The sequence below is a fragment of the Gopherus evgoodei genome, chromosome 11 (genome assembly GCF_007399415.2).
Source record: "Gopherus evgoodei ecotype Sinaloan lineage chromosome 11, rGopEvg1_v1.p, whole genome shotgun sequence".
NCBI classification, from domain to species: Eukaryota; Metazoa; Chordata; order Testudines; family Testudinidae; genus Gopherus; species Gopherus evgoodei.
This window is the reverse complement of record NC_044332.1, coordinates 75,258,338-75,283,924: the sequence shown is the minus strand read 5'-3', so window position 1 is coordinate 75,283,924 and position 25,587 is coordinate 75,258,338. Positions and strand designations below refer to the sequence as shown.

At 48.2% G+C, this 25,587-nt stretch overlaps 1 protein-coding gene across 1 annotated transcript in view; it reads right to left on the bottom strand.

The window, feature by feature from the left end:
* Positions 1-18,406, bottom strand: part of GYPC (glycophorin C (Gerbich blood group)) — a 49,283-nt gene extending 30,877 nt beyond the window's left edge. Inside the window, exon 1 of the mRNA XM_030579429.1 lies at positions 18,034-18,406. Within this exon, the coding sequence (XP_030435289.1) occupies positions 18,034-18,067 (34 nt within the window). The 5' untranslated portion in view covers positions 18,068-18,406. The remainder of the gene's footprint in view (positions 1-18,033) is intronic.
* Between the last annotated feature and the right edge of the window lie 7,181 nt (positions 18,407-25,587).

The following is a 25,587-nucleotide window of genomic DNA, read 5'->3' as shown; positions in this document are numbered from 1 at the left end:
GTTGTTAACAACCCAAGGCAGAATGTATGACCCTCCTCTTAAAGGAAATTTAAGCCAGGAAGTGGGGAGGGGGAATTCTTTGTCTTAGGCGACTTTTCTTTTTTTTTTTAAACCAGCACTGCACAATGGAACTCAATCTATTCCTCTGCCTCTCCCTGATCCCCCAGCATTCATCCAGTCTGTATTTACTCTGCAAAGCAGCTCTCCAAGCAGCCACCAAGCCCTCTCCTTGTTGCTCCAGCCAGGCACAAGTCCTATGACCTGAGTCAGATGCTATCAGATCAAAGGCTGTATTCATCGAGAGCTAAGCTGAGTTGCGGAGGTACCAAAGTGCAGAGGGACTTGGCAAGTGATTTTGTCCTCCGGGTGTGTGTGTGCGTGCAGAGTTCAAAAAACTCCTGAAGAGTGTGGGAGGAGGAAGACGAGCCTTTGACATGGTTTCAAGCAGCATGATGGGTTCCAGAAGGGAACGCAAGGGTCTTTTACAAACGAGAGGTAGTGACATGCAGGAGGAATCTAAAATCATTCATCTCCTGGGTGCCATTCATTGCGACTGATCCAGGAAGGTGAGATTTGCTCCTCCATGCACCGGCCTGGGCTGCAGGGAACATTCCCCCGCAGGGGGAGCTGGCTGGCGTACCAGAGCCATCCTCTCTCAGTGGGGAAGCATCTCTAAATCTCTGTCAGAGCCTCCCCCTCTTGAACTGTGCTGGCCCCTGGTATGTCCCCCACAGCAGAACAGCCCCAGTTAGCCTCCAGAACTCTTTCTGTCTCAGCCAGGGCCTGGCGGAAGGCAAGCAGGCTAACATGAAAAAAGAACTAAGATTCCAAATCAGCCAGACCCTGATCCAAAGCCACTGAGGTCTATGAGAGTCAGCTCAGAGTCCAGGAGCTGATCCTCAGCTGGTGGAAACTGTTATAACTTCACTGACGTCAATGGAGTTGTAACAATTCCCCAAGTGAACATGTGTGTAGACTTAAAGATTCGACCCTCTCTAAGCTCGAAAGCTCGTCTCACTCACCAGCAGAAGTTGGTCCAGTAAAAGATATTACCTCCCCCAGCTTGTCTTTCCAATATCCTGGGATTGACACAGCTATAACAATATGGCAAACCCTCCCTAATGCCTTTATATACCTGCCAAGACCTCAGGATAATGAGCCTAAGTTTTCCCTGATAGAGACAGAGCTGTGCAGAGAACAGTAATTCCATTTTGCAGAGAATTCTGACATTTTAAAATTTGGTTTTGTTCCAATTCAGAGTGAGAAACAGATTAAAAATGACTGTAATCCAGTCAACCCTTAACCTTCTCTTTGCTAAGTTAAATTGAGCTCCTTGAGCATATATTTTTTATATGGTCTAGAAAATATTTAGTCTTGACATGAGTGCAGGTGATTGGACTAGATGACCTCTTAAGGTCCCTTGCAGTCCTACGATTCTATGATTCTACGAGCATAAGGTATGATTTCTAATTCTTTAACCATTGTCAGGGCCCTTCTCTGAACCCTCTCCACTTTATCAACATCATTCTTGAATTGTGGGCACCAGAACTGGATACAGGGTTCCAGCAGTGGTCGCACCAGTGCCAAATACAGAGATAAAATAACCTTTCTTCTCCAACTGGAGAGTCCCCTGTTTATGTATCCAGGGATCCCATCAGCCCTTTTGCCCACAACATCACACTGAGTACTCATATCCACCATGACTTCCTACATCTTTTCTAGAGTTACTGCTTCCCAGCATAGGGTCCCCCATCCTGTAAGCATGGCCTACATTCTTTGTTCCCATATCTAACATTTACATTTAACCATATTAAAATGCAGATTGTTTGCTTGCGCCCCGTGTATCATGTAATCTAGATAATGTTTTTAACCCATTTACTGTGTGCCTGATTGATTTTATCCTGTTCCAGTGATTTAAACAAAATGTCACGTAGCACCAAGTCAAACACTTCCCAGAAGTTTACATATATAACATCAGCGCTATTACGTTTATCATGCAAACTGGTAATCTCATCAAAAAAAGGTAGCAGGTTAGTTTGACAGGGTCGATTTTCCATAAACCCATCTTGCTTTGTTTTAATTAAATGACCCTTCTTTAGTTCATTATTAATTCAGGCCCATATCAGCTGCTGCATTATCTTGCCTGGGATTGATGTGAATCTGACAGGCCTATAATTACCTAGGTCATCTCAATTACTCTTTTTAAAAATTGGCACATTAGCTTTCTTCCAGTCATCTGGGTCAACATCTGGGAACCACACCTGGACAGATATAACTAGGCAGACCTACCCCCTTGTAGACGCAGCTATGTCAATTGAAAAAATGCTTTAATCGATGTAACTACCATTGCTCGGGGAGACGGTGTTCTTACAGTGCTGGAAAAACCCCTTCCATCGCTGTATGTGTCTACACTAAGCAGTTAAGCCAGTACAGCTACACCAATGTAGCCAAGCTGGTGTATTCTCCTTAGTGTAGACACAACCTGAATCACAATTTGTTTCCAGGTCAGTTCTGGGGTGATGCAGGTACTTAGCACTCTTTATTCAGCACAGACTGTAGTTACAGTCGAATCCTACATGTGTACTGCAATATGCAGTACTATAGAACTTCTGCCTCCATATGCTTATTTACCAGAATGTCAATACCTTACTGCAGCATGGCTGTGTTGCCTCATGGTTAGAGCCCTGGATGAGGGCTCCTGAGTTCTAATCCCAGCAATTTCACTATCCTGCTGGGTGACTTTGAACAAATTACTTCCCCTGTGCCTCAGTTTTCCCATCTGTAAAATGGAGCCAATGAGTCTTTGTAAACTGCTTTGAGATCTGCTGATGAACAATGCAATATGAAAGCTAGATATTACTGTTATTTAAAATAACTAAGCGTGATGAGATTAGGAAAATAAAACTAGCTCAAAGTGCCATTTAGAATCCCAAAAGCAAAACCCGCTGGCGAGCAGTGAAAATGAAAGAGAGCCTGGTCAAGATGAACTCTGTTAGTCCTGCAACACAGGGAGTAAAAATGCCCCAGAATGCATATGAGAACTCCTACCTTACTGCAGGAAGAAAGTGGAGATGAGAGATTTTCTGCTGTAGAGTAAGCTCCAGAGACCAAGATAGAAATCTTTGGAGAAGGGAATGGAGGCAGGAGAACTCCCAAATGAAAAGAAATTCTAGGCTGAAAAAGGAAGATTTATGTCTTCACAGCATCTGGTCTTGGCTTCCCTTCCTTTCTTCTCACTTCTGAACCTATGGAATGCCCTTGAAGGACAGGAAGAAACAATTCTTCATTAACAGTTATGATCTTCACAAGAGCCCCCAGTTTGGATACGGCAGAAGTTCCCTAGGAGCTAAGAGAGGATGAGATTAGAAAAAATGGGAGGTTTACAGGGGAGCAACAGGCAAATCAATGGTAGGGCTAAATCGGGAAACAGATGGTTCTGAGATCACTTGAAACTCCATGTGATCACTCCATGATGAACACAATGAAAAATTAATCCTCTGCTGCCCCCAGCCTGCTATGCAATGGCCAACCAATTGGGGAGCAGTAATAATGCCAGCTGACATAGGTGACCAAACACAGCCTGAAGAACAAATCCTGAAATTTAGCCGTCTGGCGTGGAAATCCATCAACTTCATGAAAAAACTCGTACAGATACAGATGGGTACTTCCACCTTTTCATGTTCTCTGTATGTATAAATATCTTCTTACTGTGTGTTCCAGTCTATGCATCGGATGAAGTGAGCTGTAGCCCATGAAAGCTTATGCTCAAATAAATTTGTTAGTCTCCAAGGTGCCACAAGTACTGCTGTTCTTTTTGCTGATACAGACTAACACGGCTGCTACTCTGAAACCTAGTTTATTCTGGTTATTACAACGTTTCCACTTCATGATTTTATTGCAAGGCTTGCAAGCACCAGCTCCTGGAATACATAGATTGCAGAAGAACCTCAGCTTTCATTAAAAATGAATTTCTAGCCCTCCTGGTTGCCAAGAAAAGCTTGAACATGGGCCTCAGCTGAACCCTAAAGACTCCAGAAGGAGAACCGGCAGGAAAATAAAAATAATTCAACATTTATTTTTCTAAAATAGTCTCATGATTTTCAAGCCAATCTCCTAGTTTGTTGCGGCCTGACCCCTAATATTTGATTGCTTGGAGTTGGTAATATTGTTCTTATATCAGGGGATAGCCATGTTAGTCTGTGTCAACAAAAACAGCAAGGAGTCTGGTGGCACTTTAAAGACTGAGGGCTCGTCCAGACTAGGGGAGGAAAATCGATCTTACATACGCAACTTCAGCTACGTGAATAACGTAGCTGAAGTCAAATATCTAAGATCGAATTACTCACCCGTCCAGATGGCACGGGATCCATGTCCGCGGCTCTCCGTGTCCATTCCGGAACTCCATTGGGGTTGATGGAGTTCCGGAATCGATATAAGCGCGCTCGGGGATCGATATATCGCGTCTAGATTAGATGCGATATATCGATCCCCGAGCAATCGATTTTAACCCGCCAATACGGCGGGGTAGTCTGGATGTGGGCTAACAGATTTATTTGGACATAAGCTTTTGTGGGTAAAAAAACCCCACTTCGGTAGTGAAAGCTTATGCCCAAATAAATGTGTTAGTCTTTAAGATGCAACCAGACTCCTCACTGTTTTTATTGTTCTTCTTCGAGTGATTGCTCACATCCATTCCAGTTAGGTGTGCGCGCCGCGCGTGCACGTTCGTCGGAAACTTTTTTACCCTAGCAACTCCAGTGGGCCGGCAGGTCGCCCCCTAGAGTGGCGCCGCCATGGCGCTCTATATATACCCCTGCCGGCCCGCCCGCTCCTCAGTTCCTTCTTACCGCCGTGTCGGTCGTTGGAACTGTGGAGCGCGGCTTAGCTGTCCTCCACGTCCCTAGCTCTCCTAGTTTTCAATCGCTTATCTCTAGTTCTATATAGTGTTAATTAGTGTTGTTAAGTAAATAGTTTAGTCAATAGTTGTTAAATAGTTCTTGGCCGGGGGCTTAGCCCTTCCCGGCACCCGGCGCCAGGCTCATGCCTGTTTCGCCGGGCTTCAAGCAGTGTGCGGCCTGCAAGAAGCCCATGCCCACCAGCGATCCCCACGAAGCGTGCCTGAAGTGCCTCGGGGAATCGCACAGGTCTGACAAGTGCCGCATCTGTAAGGCTTTCAAGCCGAGGACAAAAAAGGAGAGAGATCAGAGGCTCCGAACTCTCCTCATGGAGGCGGCACTTGACCCGTCGACTTCGCGGACCGTGGTCTCGGCACCGGCACCGGATCGCTCCGGCACCGAGAAGACTCCTCGGCACCGACCTTCTCCGGCACCGGAATCACAGCCTAGGCCGTCGAAGTCTGCTACTCCGGCCAGGCAGACCCGGCTTGAGCGCCCGGCCTCGACATCGGCCGCGGCACCGCCGGCACCGTCAGCACCGTTGACTCCGGGCCTGGCGGGTCCGTTGAGTCCGGTGCCGCCGAGCTCCCCCATGAGATCTGGGGTTGAGATAGTGGTCCCGTCAACACCGGAGACCTTCGCCTCGGCTCGGGACCTTATTGCCCTGACGGAGCCCACTCGGCTGCCACCCCCGGTACCTCCGGTGCGGGTCGTGTCCAGGGGCAAGCCCATGATGTCGGCGCCGCCCAGAGACAGTCCTTCGCCATCTAGGTCCCGACGTCTTGGGCGCTCCAGATCCCGACGCCGCTCGCAGTCCCGGCACCGCTCCCCTCAGCGGCACCGGTCGCACTCGCGGCAACGGTCGACCTCCGGACGGTCGCGGTCAAGCTCCAGTCGGCGTCACCGGCACCGCGACTCCAGGAGCAGGTCCCATCGCTACTCGCCGCACTGGTCGACCTCCCGGCACCGAGCTGGTGGCAGGTCCCGGTCTCGGTCGACCTCCCGGCGCCGAGCCGGTGGTAGGTCCCGGTCGACCTCCCGGCACCGAGATGGTGGCAGGTCCCGGTCTCGGTCGACCTCCCGGCGCCGAGCCGGTGGTAGGTCCCGGTCGACCTCCCGGCACCGAGCCGGTGGCAGGTCCCGCTACCGAAGCGACACCCGGTACCGATCAGGATCCCGGCACCGTGACAGATCCAGGTCCCGGTCCCGATCCCGGCACCGATACGACTCCCGGCACCGGTCCCCGGCACCGAGACGATCCTCCGTGCCGACCCGCGCCGGCCCGTACCATCCGGGGTCGGCCCCGCCGTGGCCCTCGAGACAGCCGTCCGTATCTTCGCAGGCGGACAGTGCGTATGCGCTCGGCACCGACCGGCAGGCGGCGCTCTTCGGGGATCCGCCGCTGGAAGACCAAGGCCCACCACAGTGGGGATTCTGGACACCCTGGGCGTACCATCAGGCCCAGGGCCCCCAGCAGCTCCCTCCCACACCGGCGAATGCGGAGCGTAGGGCCCCTGAAGCCTCCTTGTCTCGCCCCCCTCCCTCCCCGGAGGCGGAGGAAGGGTCCAAACAGCAGGACTCCGCTGTGGCTCCGGAGGTAGAGGCGAGGGCTGAGGAAGACCCTCAGTTGGACACTATCGTGCCTGGGGTCTCCTCATCCTCCTCCCCGGATGAGGCGGTGGCGGGTACCTCCTCCAACAGTCCCCCCCCGCTGGATCTCAGGGCGCACCAGGACCTCCTCAGGCGGTTGGCCCAAAACCTGAGTCTGCAGGCAGAGGAGGTCTCGGAGATAGAGGACCCGATTGTTACCATCCTCTCTTCGGATGCTCCCACCAGGGTCGCCCTGCCCTTTGTACGGACCATTCAGGCCAATGCCAATACTATCTGGCAGTCCCCGGCCTCCATCCCTCCGACAGCGAAAGGAGTCGAGAGAAAGTACATGGCCCCTTCCAAGGGGTATGAATACTTGCACGTTCACCCGACTCCCGGTTCACTGGTGGTGCAGTCGGTGAACGATAGGGAGCGTCACGGCCAGGAGGCTCCGGCCCCCAAATCCAGAGAGGCCAGGCGGATGGACCTCCTTGGCCGTAAGGTATATTCGGCTGGGGCCCTGCAGCTCAGGGTCTCTAATCAGCAGGCCCTGCTGAGCAGGTACGCTTTTAACTCCTGGGTGGCAGTGGACAAATTTAAAGAGCTGCTGCCACAGGATGCTCGCCAGGAGTTTACGGCCATCCTGGACGAGGGCAAAAAGGTCGCGCGCACGGCCTTACAAGCATCCTTGGACGCTGCGGACTCGGCTGCCCGTACCCTCGCGTCGGGAGTTACGATGCGTCGCATCTCCTGGCTGCAGGTTTCCGGCCTTCCGCCAGAGCTCCAGCACACGATACAGGACCTTCCTTTCGAAGGCCAGGGCCTGTTTTCGGAAAAGACAGACCCCAGACTCAAGAGTCTGAAGGACAACCGGGTCATTGCGCGGTCCCTCGGGATGCACACCCCCGTGACGCAGCGTAGACCCTTTAGGCCACAGCAGCAGCCGTACCGTAGGCCGTTTTCCCAGTTCCGCCAGCGGCAGGACCCTTACAGGCGCCGCGGCAGGAACGGCAGGCGCAGGCAGTCTGGGAACCAAGGGGGGCAGAACCAAGGCTCCTCGAAACCCCCGCCTGGTCCTAAGCCTTCATTTTGAAGGTGCGCCCGAGGGCGCTGTAGCAGTTTCCCCTATGGATCCTTTCCCCCCGTTTTCAAACCGCCTTTCGTTTTTCCTCCCGGCGTGGTCCCAAATAACATCGGACCGCTGGGTCTTAAACCTGGTGCAGACGGGATACCGCCTGCAGTTTGTTTCGTTTCCTCCTTCCCGCCCTCCTTCCTCGTCCCTCTTCAGGGACCCCTCTCACGAGCAATTCCTTCGACAGGAGGTGCAGACGCTCCTCAGCAAAGGAGCCATAGAGGCGGTTCCGGAAAACGAGAAAGGCAAGGGGTTTTATTCCCGCTACTTTCTGATCCCCAAGGCCAAGGGGGGCCTCAGGCCTATCCTCGACCTGCGAGAACTCAACAAATACCTCGTGAAGTTGAAGTTCCGCATGGTATCCCTGGGGACCATTATTCCATCCCTGGATCCGGGAGACTGGTACGCCGCCCTCGACATGCAGGACGCGTATTTTCATATTGCCATTTGGCCGCGCCACAGACGCTTTCTCCGCTTCGTTGTGGGGGCTCTTCATTATCAGTTTGCAGTCCTCCCTTTCGGCCTGTCCACGGCCCCAAGGGTGTTTACAAAATGCATGGCAGTTGTCGTGGCGCATCTTCGACGCAACCGTGTCCACGTGTTCCCTTATCTGGACGACTGGTTGATTCGGGGCACGTCGGAGCAGCAGGTCAGCAGCCATGTCCGCCTGATCACCGCCGTATTTGCAAGTCTGGGCCTCCTGATAAACACAGACAAATCCACTCTGAGGCCCATGCAAAAGGTGGAATTTATCGGGGCGGTCTTGGACGCCACGATGGGCAGGGCCTCGCTGCCTCTGCAACGGTTCCAGACAATGGCGGCGATCGTTCAGCGTTTGCGGTCAGCCCCGTTGACGTCAGTAAGGACATGTCTAACCCTGTTAGGCCACATGGCAGCGTGCACTTTTGTGACCGGCTACGCTCGGCTCCACATGAGGCCTCTCCAGCTGTGGCTTATCAGCCGTTACAGGCCGCAAAGGCAACCTTTAGACATGTTAGTCACAATCCCCCAGAAGGTCTTGGACTCTCTCGGCTGGTGGTTGGACCAGTCCGTGTTATGTGCGGGTCTTCCCTTTCACCCCTCTCAGCCATCGGTATCCCTGACAACGGATGCCTCAGATCTGGGCTGGGGGGCCCACCTGGGGACCCTGCGGACACAGGGCCTGTGGTCCCAGGAGGAGGTGGGGCTCCACATCAACATACGGGAGTTGAGAGCGGTCCGCCTTGCTTGTCAAGCGTTTTGTCATCAGCTTCAGGGTCGTTGTGTCGCCGTGTTTACGGACAACACGACGACGATGTACTATATCAACAAGCAGGGCGGCACCAGGTCCTCCTCCCTGTGCCACGAGGCGATACGTCTCTGGGACTTTTGCGTAGCCCACTCCGTTCACCTCAGGGCTTCCTTCCTCCCTGGAGTACGGAACACTCTGGCAGATCGACTGAGCAGATCCTTCCTGTCGCACGAGTGGTCCCTTCGCCCGGATGTCGCTCTCTCCATTTTCCGGAGGTGGGGTTATCCCCGGGTGGACCTCTTTGCGTCCAGGGGGAACAGGAAGTGCCCAGCATTCTGCTCCTTTCAGGGCAGGGAACCGGGGTCGATAGGGGACGCCTTCCTCATCCGGTGGTCGACCCACCTGTACTATGCATTTCCCCCGTTCCCTCTAGTCCACAAGGTCCTCCTGAAGGTGCGCAGGGACAAGGCGCTCGTGATCATGGTAGCCCCGGCGTGGCCCAGGCAGCACTGGTACACCATGCTGCTGGACTTGGCCATAGCCGACCCAGTTCCCCTGCCCCTTCATCCGGACCTGATTACCCAGGACCACGGGACCCTGTGTCACCCAGACCTGCAGTCGCTGCACCTAGCGGCGTGGCTCCTGCGTGGCTGACTGGCCCAGAGCTGCGATGCTCCACGCCTGTGAGAGAGGTGCTCTTGAGCAGCAGGAAACCGTCCACAAGAGCCACGTATTCAGCGAAATGGAAGCGCTTCTCCTGTTGGTGCGTAGAGAGAAATCTCCGCCCTATGGAAGTTTCGGTTTCCGAAATATTAGACTACGTTTTGTCCCTCAAAGGGCAAGGTCTGGCCTTATCGTCGTTGCGAGTCCACCTAGCTGCTATCTCCACCTTTCACCCGGGTGCGGACGGTCGCTCCGTTTTTTCTCACCCGACGGTGTCGAGATTCCTTAAAGGGCTGGAACGTTTATTCCCTAACGTCCGTCCCCCTGCTCCCACCTGGGATCTTAACCTGGTGTTGTCCCGACTCATGGGGCCCCCTTTGAGCCGTTAGCTACTTGCTCCCTGCTCTACCTCTCTTGGAAAACTGCCTTTCTAGTGGCTGTCACCTCAGCTAGACGGGTGTCGGAGCTCCGAGCTCTTGTGGTAGACCCCCCATATACGGTCTTCCACAAGGACAAGGTGCAGCTGAGACCACACCCTGCTTTTCTGCCCAAGGTGGTCTCAGCCTTCCATGTCAACCAAGAGATTTTCCTTCCGGTTTTTTTCCCAAACCTCACTCCTCAGGCAGGGAGCAGCAGCTCCACTCGCTGGATGTCCGTAGGGCTCTCGCGTTCTACATAGACAGGACTAAGCCCTTCCGAAAATCCCCCCAGCTTTTCGTGGCGGTAGCAGATCGTATGAAAGGTTTTCCTATCTCCTCCCAGAGGATATCCTCTTGGGTTACGTCCTGTATCAGGACTTGTTATGACTTGGCCCATGTCCCTGCGGGCCGTGTGACTGCGCATTCTACCAGGGCGCAGGCGTCATCGCTGGCTTTCCTAGCCCGTGTGCCCATCCAGGAAATCTGTCGGGCAGCGACCTGGTCATCGGTCCACACTTTTGCTTCCCACTACGCCCTGGTCCAGCAGTCGAGGGAGGATGCGGCCTTCGGAACTGCGGTGCTCCGGGCCGCGACTTCTCACTCCGACCCCACCGCCTAGGTATGGCTTGGGAGTCACCTAACTGGAATGGATGTGAGCAATCACTCGAAGAAGAAAAGACGGTTACTCACCTTTGTAACTGTTGTTCTTCGAGATGTGTTGCTCACATCCATTCCACACCCGCCCTCCTTCCCCACTGTCGGAGTAGCCGGCAAGAAGGAACTGAGGAGCGGGCGGGCCGGCAGGGGTATATATAGAGCGCCATGGCGGCGCCACTCTAGGGGGCGACCTGCCGGCCCACTGGAGTTGCTAGGGTAAAAAAGTTTCCGACGAACGTGCACGCGCGGCGCGCACACCTAACTGGAATGGATGTGAGCAACACATCTCGAAGAACAACAGTTACAAAGGTGAGTAACCGTCTTTTCTTGTAATGTGCTTTTTGTCAATGAGCTCATACGGTAACTTCAGGACCTGCTTCATAGAATCATAGGATCATAGAATATTAGGGTTGAAAGGGACCTCCTGAGGTCATCTAGTCCAACCCCCTGCTCAAAGCAGGACCAATCCCTAGACAGGGATTCAGTTCAATTATCTGGCATGTATTGTTCATCCACAAAGCGAATCTATTAATCATATGAAACCTTTCAACAAATATTTAGCCATGCACATTTCAGATGCTAAATTCTTCATAGACTGTACACCTGGACTACACATTATTCGCTTTATGTGATAGTTGGTCACATTGTATTGCTTCTGCTTCTTGACTGGATAACTGAAAGTTCTGAATAAGTACCAGAAAACAAGCATTCTTATTTGCATGAAAATACAGAGGTTGGCATGGACCACACAACCCCATTTGGGCAAATATTTGTGAACAGGGAATAAGGCCTTGTCTACACAAGGGAAACTGACTGAAATAGATATTCTGGAATAACTATTCTGCTATAGCTATTCTGGTATAATTTACCTTTTCTGGAATAACTCCCCTATGTCAATATTCTGTACCAGAATGAAAGTGATTTCATTCCAGAATAAGTATTTTGCTTCCAAAGCAGAGCAATTACGCTGGAGTAAAGTCAGCTTTATTTCAGAACAGAGTTTCCAGATGGCAGTTATTCCAGAATAGTTATTCTGCAATAGCTATGCTGCTCATGGCTGGTCTACACTGGGGGGGGGGGGCGTCAAACTAAGATACGCAACTTCAGCTACACTATTCGCGTAGCTGAAGTCGAAGTATCTTAGTTCAACTTACATGGCCGTCCTCACGGCGGCGAGTCGACTGCCGCGCCCCCCCCCCTTCAACGCTACTTACTCCTCCTGTTGAGGTGGAGTATGGGTGTCGATTTGCAGATCGATTTATCGTGTCTAGATGAGACATGATAAATCAATCCCCAATAGATCGATTACTACCCGCCAATCTGGTGAGTAGTATAGACATACCCTCAGTTTCCCCATACAGACAAGAAGCAGCATGAATTTGATTGACATAAACAGTTGTTTGAGATATCCATGTTCAGAGCTGCTTTGTGTTCCATGGTTTGTAACAGCTCCCTAGGAGTTTTAACACAAGCTGGAGTTCACTAGAGTGCCGCATGGTCAAGCCACACCATCTCCAACCACTGATACACCCCTTGTGACTGGTCCACAAACAATTTCCATTAACTTCATTGAGAGGCAAGCGTGACCAGCACTTTCTAATCCATAATCCTGGTCTTTGACTTCTGCTGAGGAAGAAATTATTTAGTCTTCCTCAAGTCATTTCCATTTATTGCTCTTCCTGAGGCCTTTTTGTTTGGAGGCCTGGAGACTGTGCTATTAAGGATGCTAATATGCAACTGGATCTTACAAAAATGTGTTATATTTCCATGTTACTTTCTACCATCTTCTTTACACAGCCTAGAATCTGATTTCCTCCTTGCTGTTTTTTTTTAAAGTGACTGTACATTGTCCAGATGGCATCTTCTTATTTGTTATCAGTTTTTAGAGGCATCTAAGCTATAAAAGAGAAAAGTGCGAGCATGTAGACGTTGGGTGGCGAATAGCGTCATGAATAGAGAAATAAAACATACTCACTACAAGCAGAAGCATGAGAATTGAGAAAGATACCCGCATACATTGAAGGCCATTTGGTAGGTTCCATGTACTAAGTGACTAAAAGATATTTTCTGTTTAAAACCAGTATCTATATCAGAAGGCTTTGTAGGTCTTCTAGCTTAGAGGGAATACACACACACACACAGAGAGCTAGTATTGACTCTGCAATATATGGCCTGTCACATGTTCTCTTTATAATGTGGACTGTCCCATAAAGTAGGACATTTTAAACATGAGCGCTGCCATTAAGAAACTGAAACAGTCGCTTATCAGTCACAGGGTGTCATGGAGCTTTCTCAGGGTCTGCTTGAAAGCCCCCCTGCAACTTAGTGATAAAAAGCTTAACTCCATCTCAGGGCTTATCTGAAGAAGAAAGAATTAGACCCTCATGAAATAACAGGGTTTTTTATAAGCTAAAAATAAGAAAGCAAGCGAGAGAGAAATCACTTAAAAACTTTATAATACAGCAGAACGAGTTTAACCCATTTGTGATTTTCAGCTAAGTTTTCTGCTTCATCAGGAAAGAACCCCGTTGTGAAACAGATGTCAAAAGAGAAAAGATGCGAGAGGCTGGTCTCTTTCGTAGATTAGAAGATTAATTAAAACAAAATCACTTAGTCAAATGTCTTACTGGCAAAAATACGCACAAGGCATACCACTGTGGGTACGCAATAGGAGAGTATGGAATGGATAATCACTTTCGATCGGACTCTGGTGTGAGCTGGATGATGCTGATTCTTGGAGAAACTTGCGGAATATGGATCTTATTTCTGCCACACATTGCGATCTGCCAGCCTGCTGTTTTTGTGCTGCAATATCATTGCTGAACGTGGTTGAATTATTGGTTGCAAATAAATTATCCAGCATAGCCTTTAATTTTTTCTGTTCATAAATAATTTGCAAACCAATCCTGATTTCTGCAAATGTCAGCATTCCTCTACTAGGTACTTTGCAGGAACAGTTATCAGCCTGTGGGTAAAATTTTCAAAAGTACTTAAGTGACTTAGATAGATAGATCCTATCAATCTAAGTCCTCTTTTCCAAAGTTTCATGGGACTTAGGAGCCCAGTGTCTAACTCACTTTTGAAAATGGGACCTCAATTTCTATCTATCATCTGAGCAGTGATGGATGTACAGTATTCCATGAGAGCCCAGACAGAAAGATGCAGTGATAACAGCTATGTGACAAGGTTACGATGTTCCATGCAGTAGTGCTAATAGGCCTATGAATTTAGCTAGTTATAACCTGGATCATTCAAATCTGCTATATAATATTTGTTTTAATTGTTCGGGGCAGAGTGATCCCAATAAATGTCAAGTGTCATGCACCTTAAGAAGAGCAGAGTGTTATTTGCATGGGTATTTTTTAACTTACATTTGTGTCCAATTACCACAATTTTGGACATATATCAAATCTTTGCATTTGCACATTTCCATATAGATACCTATGAAGATGGGCACGATATAAGAGCCTGCATAGAATGGACTAAGTATATTCAATTTGCATGCAGAGTCATGGGAATCATAGAAGATTAGGGTTGGAAGAGACCTCAGGAGGTATCTAGTCCAACCCCCTGCTCAAAGCAGGACCAATTCCCCACTAAATCATCCCAGCCAGGGCTTTGTCAAGCCAGGGCTTAAAAACTTCTAAGGATGGAGATTCCGCCACCTCCCTAGGTAACCCATTCCAGTGCTTCACCACTCTTTTAGTGAAATAGTGTTTCCTAATATCCAACCTAGACCTCCCCCACCGCAACTTGAGACCATTGCTCCTTGTTCTGTCATCTGCCATCAATGAGAACAGCCGAGCTCCATCCTTTTTGGAAGCTCCCGTCAGGTAGTTGAAAGCTGCTATCAAATCCCCCTTCTCTTCTGCACACAAACACAGGCGCTCAATTTCACGTGCATTTGTGGGTACATTTTGGGCCTTCTCTTTTAAAAAATGGGGTCAGTGTAATCCACCACGGTTCCTGACTCATTAAATACTCAGTACTTAGTAGAGAAGTACATTTCCTCAATCAGTAGCCTCCATTCTTATTCAAAACTTACTGTTCCAGACAGGGCCTCCACTAATGAGAGGCAACGAAAGCAAGTTTATGTCCAAGTCAGCAGATTGTCCAATGAAGGTTCCTCAGGGACTGACTGTGGCTTTGCCACAAGCCCCGAATGAAGGGCAATGCAAGAGACCAGCTGGTGACTCTGGTCCTTGAGTTTCCCCTGGCTCCAGAAGGGAGGTCAGGCACTAGCCCTTTCGCTAGTACTTCCTCCTCCAATCTGTGCTGGATGGTGCCTTGCATTGGTAGCACCAAAGCTCCAGTCACTCTACACCCATCAGCATAGGATAGGAAATAGCTTCATAGAGGTTGTTCTCCCCTTTCTGCTGCTCCAGACAGCCAACGTGGGGCATTAGAGGCTACACCCTGAGAAGCATACACACAGGCTGGTGCTCAAAGGCCTGTCCCTGCTGAGGGCCTCCTCTCCAAGCTGTTGAACACCTTCAGCTCCCGGTGAAGGAGATGGGAACGGACAGAGTTCAGCAGCTTGCAGGATTGGTCCCCCATTCTGCAAACCCTTATTCCTGCGAGTAATTCTCACTCACACAAGCAGTCACAGAATCATAGACTATCAGGGTTGGAAGGGACCTCAGGAAGTCATCTAGTCTGACCCCCTGCTCCCAATCCCCAACTAAATCATCCCAGCCACGGCTTTGTCCTTCAACTCACCTGAAAAAGTTTAGCAGGCCCAGGCTCTACCGTGGAACTGGAAATCTCCAGAGTCCAGGTTAGGTTTTCTAACAACAATCCACATGGTGACTGTCCACACCCACTGCCTTCCTAGGGGGTGCGGGAGGGATATGGGGAAATCTCATGGGCTGAGTATAATAAAAATAAGCATGAGATTACTGATAAACTGATGCAGATAAAAAGCACCATTGCAGGGATGTTCACAGCAGGTCAATAATGGCTTCACTGCATGGCATGTAAAGGAGCCATGATCAGAAGAAGAGAGGCAAAGGAATACGGGAGGAAAATAAATTCTCTAAGTTCATAAAGCTGGGAATTTTAAAATGGAAACATTCCTCTTTTTGTTATGCTCTTTCAGGACCACCAAGAATATACTTGTATACAAAGAAAGACTGAGTAAAAATCCCTTATCATTCATCAATCAGTGCAAGAGGATCACCAGAGCACCCTAGTAATTAGGTTACCCAACCCTATTCTATCCATCTCACAAAACAGCTGTTATCTGGCATCCCGAGCCGGTATCAAAAAATTAGAATAATATTCGTCTGATGTATTGCTGATGCTTTATGGATATTTGCATCAGCCTCAGTACTTTTCATGCTGCTTATGAAGCCATACAACTTTGTTTTGCCAGACACAGTCCCTCTCTGTTAAACATCTGTTGTCTGTGCTGTGCAGGACCTCTGTACACATTGAACGTTAACGTCTCCTTGATTAGAAACTGACTGGTGCCAAAGCTTCTCAATTTGTGCCAGGAAAACAAAACAGGCCTGCATGGAAATAATGCACTGAACTTGTGTTTGTAGTCACCAGAAGGCTTCTCCTTTAATTGAATTTGGTTCTTATTTTGTTTCTTTAAACACTGTGGATCACATTTACCATGATGCAAACTGAAACAGGATACAGGAACATCCTGTCTGAACCTGCAGGAGAAATTGCATTCAGAGAGCTGGAAAGCAGACAGCAATATTATTTCAATTCAACACTAGGTAAAGGGGTGCAAGTTTTGTATGTAACCATCTATAGTTTATGGTTGTAAAAATGATTTGCAGAGTCTGACATGGTCAAAAACTGGGAGCTCCTTCCTAGATGTTACAGAAAATGAAATGATTTAATGTATACAGTTGTTTTCTCATTCTGTACCATTGTGAGATGTTGACACACTGAATTAACACTTCAGATACGTCAAATATTGGGCCTGATACTTGAGTTCACTTTTGCCACTTTTAAACTGGTAGCACTCCTGAGCTACACTAGCACAATTGAGATCTGAATCATGGCCTGAGAGTCCACTCTTAACTCTTTAAGCAGGCAAAACTCCTGAGTAAAGCTTGGGCCATCAGCAATACTGCCAATCAATAACGTGCATTTCAGCTAATGAGTGTAACTCCCGCATCCCCCAAGACATTTAAGAGCAATAGTTATAAGTAATTTACAGTCTGAAAATAAGTGTACAGAAGCTCAGAGACACCGTAGTGTCTTCTAAAGTGCCAGTCTTTGCCCAAATGTTTTTTCCTTCTACTAGCAGTGAATAGGCGTAAATCGGGTCAAAATTATTGGAACCGGAAAAAAAAGATGGAAATGATTTTTCTGCTTTTAAGTTGGTTTCTACTTGTAAAAATACCCAGAGCAAATAAAAATCTTTGGCTAAAATTCCAGTGATTCTTTTCAATATAACATTTCTGCTCAATCCATCTGTCTCATTCAAAGTTTGAAAATCATTGTCAGTTTCAAATTTCATATAGACCAGTTCATCCTACAGCAACCCTGGGACCAAGAGTTGAGGTTGGATCTTTCCCCAGCAATCCCCTCTGTGTTGTGCTTTTTGTTACAGGGATCCATTGTGAGGATCGATTCGGTTTTGGTGGGTTCATTACAAATATGCTGTGATGTTTCCAAACTGGTTATAGTTGGATTAAAACAGCAAACCTCTTCCAAAGCAGTTATCTGGACTGTGGGTCACAGTCTGCTGTCAGTTACACCATTGAAACCCAAAGTATTTCCATAAATGTCGCTGGAGTTACTCTAGATTTGCAGCAGATCAGAATCTGGCCCTCAATTTTTTAATATTACCCCCCAAATATTCTACTGTGGGGTGATTAAATGGCACGGTTGCTTGAACTCCCTGGGCCAAATTCTCTCTTGCGCCACTCACTGAAATCAACAGAACTATGTCAGCGTTGAATTTTTCCTCCTCTAACATTACTGTGAGAAAACAATTCAGTTGCCCTAAGACTGTGTTTCTAAAGTTCCCAAAGCAAATATGCATTGTAACTTTAAATATAGACTGACAGTTTTTGGCTTGCGTCTCATATTACATACAGACAGCTTGGTGTGTCTAAATAATAATATCTCAGAAGAGAGACACTAAGCCTTCTGAATTCTCTATATTTTCATTCCTTACGGGAAAAGCATTTACTTTATATTTTCTCTAAACTAGCACTTAGAATGAAATGTAACAAATTTTCATATGCTATATTCAGGAATTAAACTTTGCAGAGGTCTGTTTCAATTCCCTTTGTAACTTACACACATACACACACACAAACACACACACACACACAGTTTAATCGATATCTCTTTCCTTTAAGGAGACCCCAGGAAATTTGTTGCAAGAACTTGAACTATGTTTAAAAATCATCTGGTTAAAGAACAGACATGCAAATTCACTGTTATTGCAGGGAGGGAAAAAAACAGGGTACTCACATGGCGGTGGTGTCACATTGTTTTGTTCACTCATAATTTACGCCTTCAGAAATGCCTTATTTGTGCTGACAGATTTTTCCCCCTGTTCAGAATCGCCGGCTGGATTAAACAGAGCGGCCAGAAAGGCAGGGAAGAGACTAAGGACCCAGGAGAATGCAACACTTGTTCAGACACTCCTTGCTGAATTCCTGACCCCTTCACAACTGGAAAAGGAAACAGCATATGTATCATTCTCTTTTGCCCTTCCAGCTCACATGAGCAGGAAGGGGCCCCCACTTTCAGATAGCAGTAACTGTTTTCAAGTTTGACGTATCCCAGCCCCTCTCCCTTCCAGGAACTTTGAATCTTGAGCAACAAGTAGAAAGAAAATGCTTTTAAAAGTGATTGGTTTCAATCACAATCCAGCTTAGCGTCCCAGCCCCATGGATATTAACCCAAAGGTGGATAAGTCACTGCCAAAAAAATGGAGGAATGCTGGGATGATTTCACATTGGGGTTTTCAAGTTCCATTCTGGCTTGCAAGCCTCTGCCCTGAGATTCTAATTGTCCCTCTCATTTAACTGGCATAAATCAGGAATATATCCACTGAAATCGGAGTAGTTACACTGGTGTAAATAAGAGGGAGGATCAAGCCAGTGATTAAGAGACTCAGCTTGGTATTCAGGAGAGTGGGGTTTAATTCCTGCTTCGGCCTCGCATTTCCTGTGTGACCTTGGACAAGTCTCTCCCTGCCTCAGTTTCCCATCTGTAAATTGAGGGTGATAGTACTTCTTACTGCCTATACATTTTCTTTCTTCTCTATTTAGATTATTCAGTCTTCAGGCAGTGTTTTTTTTTACTGTCTGTACAGCACCTAACACAATGTCTTATCTGGGTTAAGGCTTCTAGGTACCACCAAAATACAAGGAATTATTAATTAATCATTATTATTACTAATAGTTCATTAGAATCAGACCCAAGTGGTTTTGTCAAGAACTCATCAATCCTCAGTTCTCGTGGACTGTGTGGGTCAGTATGAATTCACAGCATGCCTTCGATGTCAACAACACAGTAACAGTTTGACTCAAAGTCGGGGGCAGGAAAATCAGAATCAAGACTGAAATTTCCCATTATGCAAAGGTGGTGCAGTTTGTTTCTGTTAAGCCAGCTAAGTGATTTGCTGCTAAATGCACTGCTATGTACTTGGCTGACAATATTTATTCCATAACGGTGGAGTGGGATGTACATGACAAATCAAAAAAAAAAAACAACCCAAAAAACCTTGTTTGCAGGCACTGATATGGTAAACAACTCACATCAGCAGCAGCATTTGCAACAGACTCTCAGGCCTGGTCTACACTACGCGTTTAAACCGAATTTAGCAGCGTTAAACCGAATTAAACCTGCACCCGTCCACACAACAAAGCTCTTTATATCGATATAAAGGGCTCTTTAAACTGATTTCTGTACTCCTCCCCGAAGAGAGGAGTAGCACTGAAATCGGTATTGCCATGTCAGATTAGGGTTAGTGTGGCCGCAATTCGACGGTATTGGCCTCCGGGCCGTATCCCACAGTTCACCATTGTGACCGCTCTGGAAAGCAATCTGTACTCGGATGCACTGGCCAGGTAGACAGGAAAAGCCCCACGAACTTTTGAATTTCATTTCCTGTTTGCCCAGCGTGGAGCTCTGATCAGCACAGGTGGCGATGCAGTCCCAAATCCAAAAAGAGCTCCAGCATGGACTGTACGGGAGATACTGGATCTGATCACTGTATGGGGAAAAAAATCTGTTCTATCTGAGCTCCGTTACAGAAGATGAAATGACAAAGCATTTGAAAAAATCTCCAGGCCATGATAGACAGAGGCCACAGCACAGTGCTGTGTGACAAGCGTAACGGAAAGCCAAAGAATCAAATGGACGCTCATGGAGGGAGGGAGGGTGTACTGAAGACTCCAGCTATCCCACAGTCCCTGCAGTCTCCAAAAAGAATTTGCATTCTTAGCTGAGCTCCCAATGCCTGAAGGGTCAAAAACATTTTCCTGGGTGTTTCAGGGTGTATGTATTCAATGTACACCCTTCCCCCCCTCGAAAGAAAAGGGAAAAAAATTGTTTCTTGTCTTTTTTTAATGTCAACCTATGTCTACTGCATGCTGCTGGTAGACGGGGTGCTGCAGCGCTGAACACCAGCATCCTCTTCCTGATGGCAGACGGTGCAAAATGACTGGTCTCCATCGTCATCATCAGCCCGTGAGTGCTCCTGGCTGGCCTCGGTAAAAATGGGAATGACTCCTGGTCATTCCCGGCAGACGGTACAGAAGGCTGGGTAACCGTCCTCATCATAGCAGCTGGAAGCTGAGCTCCATCAGCCCCCCCCTCATGTCTAAAGAAGATTCTGTCCTGCCTGGACTATCATAGCCGCTGGAGGCTGCGCTCTTCTACCCCACACCCTTTAATGTCCTGTCTGGACTATCATAGCAGCGGGAGGCTGCCTCCCCCTCATTTTATCTGACTAAAAAGTCAGTGTTTCTTATTCCTGCATTCTTTATAACTTCATCACACAAATGGGGGGGACATTGCCATGGTAGCCCAGGGGGGTTGGGAGAGAAGGGAAGCAACGGGTGGGGTTGTTGCAGGGCCACCCCCTAGAATGGCATGCAGCTCATCATTTCTGCGGGATCTCTGGGGCTCTGACCCGGAGCAGCTGTGCTCTCTGGTTCTTTAGTACACTTGCCCCATATTCTAGGCAGGACTGACTCTATTTTTAGACAAAACATAAAGAAAGGAATGACCTGGGGAATCATTCCCATTTTTGTCCATGCGCCCCCAGCCGACCTCAGCGAGGCCAGCCAGGAGCACCCATTACAGCAGCAGACGGTACAAAAGGATTAATAACCGTCATTGCCAATTTCCAAATGCAAATGGTGCAAAATGACTGATAACCATCATCTCATCACCAATTTACAATGGCAGACAGTGCAACGGGGGTGGTAACCTGTCTCTGCTACCTTGCAAAGGCAAATGAATGCTGCTGTGTAGCACTGCAGTACCGCCTCTGTCAGCAACATCCAGTACACATACGGTGACAGTGACAAAAGGCAAAACAGGCTCCATGGTTGCCATGCTCTGGCGTCTGCCAGGGCAATCCAGGGAAAAAGGGCGTGAAATGATTGTCTGCCAACATTTACCCAGAATCACCCGCGACACTGTTTTTGCCCCATCATGCACTGGGATCTCAATCCAGAATTCCAATGGGCGGGGGAGACTGTGGGAACTATGGGATAGCTACGGGATAGCTACCCGCAGTGCAACGCTCCGGAAATCGATGCTAGCCTCGGTAGATGGACTCACACCGCCGAATTAATGTGCTTAATGTGGCCGCCTGCACTCGACTTTATACAATCTGTTTTAAAAAACTGGTTTCTGTAAAATCAGAATAATCCCGTAGTGTAGACATACCCTCACAGTGTTTAGAGAACTCTTGAATACTCCCTGGCATGCAGAGCATGTCAAGGCAAGTGCCAGAGGGACAAAACCCCCTGATGTGACTCCGCTAGCTGCTGTAGAGCTACATCATTTTATACCAGATTAAGGTCTGATGTAGTGTGGACAGACACCTGTGAATGAATGGAAAATACTGACTAGAATTCTGTTTCCCATTGTGTTCTGCTTCCCCATTCTATGCCTAAAACACACGGAGTGCACAGAGCATTCTGGATCTACACAGAGGGAAGGAAGGAGGCTGAGGCGCTGACAGGCATGGGTGTGTCTACACTAAGGCCATGCAGTAGTAGCATAGTGTAGATGCGTCTTACGTCAGTGAAAGGGGTTATTCTGGCAGGGTAGATCATCTGCTTCTCTGAGAAATTCTTCCACCCACCTGCCTACACAGGGTGGTGCGTTGATCTAACTATGTCACACAGAATGCAAAAGTTTTCACAGCCGTCAACAACGTAGCTAGAGTGATCTCATTTTAATCGTAGATCTGGGCTTAGCTTCAAATCTTGCCTCAGTTCCCATCCTGAGTAATATGTCTGGACACAGGGGAACTCTGCTGTGAGGAAGGAATCTGACCTGCCGGGCCACAGCTAAGCCAAAGGAATGGAAGATCCCGATATCTATCTAATTTTAGGTACTTACTGTTAATCATGTTTATTACAGTAGTGCCCCAGGGCCAGACAAGAGCAGGACCCCATTGTGCCAGGCACTGTACAAATAGAGTAGTAGATAGTCCCTGCCCTGAAGGCGTGAGATATGGTCCCCATTACCGTAGTAGCTCACAATGTTCTTGGCCACGTTTGCTCTAGTTATCTTCATAACACCCCCGTGAGGAAGAGAACTTCTATTATCACCATACATTTTATAGATGAAGAACCAAGGCAAGACCAAGTCCTAGATCCTCAAGATATTCAGTCTCTGAACTACCTCTGAAATCCATGGGAGTCAGGTACCTTTGGAGGCTCTGAGCACAAGTGACTTGCCCCAGGGAGTACACAGGAAGTCAGTAGCAGAACAGTGAATGCAATCCGGATCCTCTAAGGCAATGGAGGCCACTGTAACCACTAGGCAATCCTTCCTTTCTAGTGGATTTTCTAGCCCCACTTCCTGCTTGCCCGCTGTGCTGGGATCCCTTGTAAGGGTGTGGGGCCCACTTTGCAAGGCCCCTAGTACCCTGTTCTCAACCACCATGAAGTAGAACCTCAGCGATTCTGCTGGATGATGGACCTTTTCCATCCACCAGTATGGGAAGGGTCTGAGCTTTAAAGTGGAGAGAGCCCACCCAGTTCCATAGCACTTCCCAAAGAGTCTGGGAGAAGAATACTGAACATAGAAAGGGATAGTGTTCTCTCTTCCTCTGACCCCAGAGCCAACTGCCTTGAGGGCAGCAGAGGTTGCAGGGAAGCATGGAGGGAAGTGGAGGGACTCAAACAATATGATTGGCCATTCATGTCCCCCATGTCTGACCCCCACTCTCACCCTTACATCCAGTGGCTGTTGTAGGCAGTGAAAATCTTATGGAAGAGGGCAACTAAACAGTAGTTTAAAGCCTTTTTTGGTCAGAGGTTACAGTATTTGTCTGGAAGCATCCAATCTATCCAATAGCAAAGGTAGGTTGAGAAGCCTGCATGATGGGCTTTCATTGGCCGATACCTCAGCCACCGTGGCCCACAGTGTCTCCATTAACCCAGAGAGGAAAGGGCAATTTAACTGATTTTTTTTTCCCCTTGGTGGAGACATTTGTTCATCTGTCCATCTCTGAAGCCTTCAAATCCTTCCTGAAAATACGGAAACAAAATTCCCTGTTTGCCTGTGTAGCGCTTTTATCATTCTGGTTGTTTTGGGAAAGTTGATATGAGACACTACCATTTGAAGAAGCACCAAAACTTTACAAACTATGTGCCACTCTATTGTAGAGGGATCACACTGGTATGGCAGTGGTGAAACACACACACACACACCTTTGACCATCTCACCTGCACTCCGCCCACTAATCTACCTCCATCGGAACTACTCCCAATAGTCCATACCACCAAGGAGCTTCATTTGGCCTACATTGTTTTAGATTCAGTCTCCTTTATGCCACTGGGAAAGAGAGACCACAACTGTTCCTATTTTACAGGGAGCTTAAGTGACTTGCCCAAGGCCACGCAGGAAATTTGTGGCAGAGCAGAGAATTGAAAATAGATCCACGCTAGCATTCTAACCACTGCCCCATCCTTCCTGTGTTTCATTCACCTAACTTAAGCTCCCAAATAGCCAAAGCATTTTGTTAAATCGGGGCTGAGTTTTTCAAAATGGTGCTCATGGAAGACAGTGAACATCTCACTAAGTCCATTTTATGTGGTTCCACAGCTGACTAGGGCCTTAAATTGGGAGCAAATAGTCCCCTAAGAATACCCACCACACAGAGGGCCATCCTGGTTGGTGCAGAGAGGCAGTAAGGACCACAAATGGCCATTCTCCCAGACCTCTGGTATAGGGTGCAGCTTAGGGGTGGGGTGGGAAGATTGCCAGAGTCCACTGGACTATGGATTTATCTTCTTCTCAAGGCCCAGAGGAGGTCATGAGAAGCACAGCATCAGCTAGAGCAGCCTCGAAGCTGTTCTAATTTATCTCAGTGGCCAAACAGGCCCTTGCAGGGCAGCTGTTTAAAGCCACTTTTGCTCCCCCCCACCCTAGCCCCTCCTCCCTGTCCCAAGTGCAGCAAAAGGGTAACCTGAGAATCAGGCTATCACAGGCCAGCTGTGGATCAGGGGATCAGGGCTCAGCCTTGCCTGGGGCATAGCAGTTATCCTCTAGCTGAACCTGAGTGGGTGGCTTAATCACGTTAGTGATCCCAGATGTGAAAGGGTCAGGATGGCCAGGGGATTTCCCTCTCTCTGGGAAGGACTTGCAAAAGGTCAGCAGGCAGGCAAGCTGGGGGGGGAACCACATGGGGCAGGATAGGCCTGTAAAAAGCAGGGAGGTTCCTGGAAGATTCATGGACTCTCAAAGGCTGGAAGAGACAGTTATGTTCATTTAGTCTGACCTCCCGCATAACATAGGCCACAGAACTTTCCTAGAATAATTCCTGCTGAGTCCCCAGGGAGAGGAGGCATTGGAGCTAGAAAGCAGGGCCTCCTGGAAGCAGCAGTGCCCTGGAGTCGGAGTGTAGAGTCAAGTACTTCATTGTCATTCGAGAGGGGCCAAAGGATCATGTTTGGATGTTAATTTGGATTCTTAGCTGGACTTTCGTTAGCCTGGAAGGAGGCTGAACTTAACCGTGACATGCCTGGAGTGCTGGGTCTTGGAGGTTTTAAACAGGGGTCAAGACAAGCAAATAGGATGAATGTAGGTGTAGACATGGTACATTTCAAATTTCTATGTGTGCTACCTCGATCGGCTCCCAGGAGAAATCTGAGAGCCAAGTTTGGTCCATAGAGTTTAAAATGAAGGATTGGTATAATAATAGCAATAAGGTGCATATTCCTGGGCTACTGATGAACTTTGGAGATGGCTGAAAGAATGACTTTTGATCTCATACCTCAGTAATATATCTAATGTGAGTACCGACAGCCTGCACATCCTGATATGGTTTATTACTTAAGAGCTAACTATGCCTGCAAAAGGCACCTCTTAAACTATAATGCCACCTCGGTACTGACTATGACTCCACTCTTCCTCTAGCTATGGCAGTGCTAGATACCGCCACACCCTGGAGAACAGGGTACCAGATTACGTCTGCCTTCTATGTTCCTGTACTGGAGGAGAGGTTCTTTCCTCCATTCCCCTCCACATCCAGCCTCCCATGAACTCCACGCAGATGCCTGAAAGATCAGGGCATTAATTTGTAGTTATCTATCAAAGCAAGCCAGGGCTTGAAATGCTTTTGATAAATTTTGCAAGGATTAGATTAACATAACTGTGCCCAGAGATGCTAATCATATTTGATGTTTGAACTCGCAGGCATCTGTCTTGGTTCCCGTCTGCCTTTCATTGCTTCATGTTCATCATAAAAGCAGAGATACTTCAGTGGAAATGTCACTGTCACACCCCACCATCCTAACACAAAGCCTGTCTGTGCTAAAATAAGGA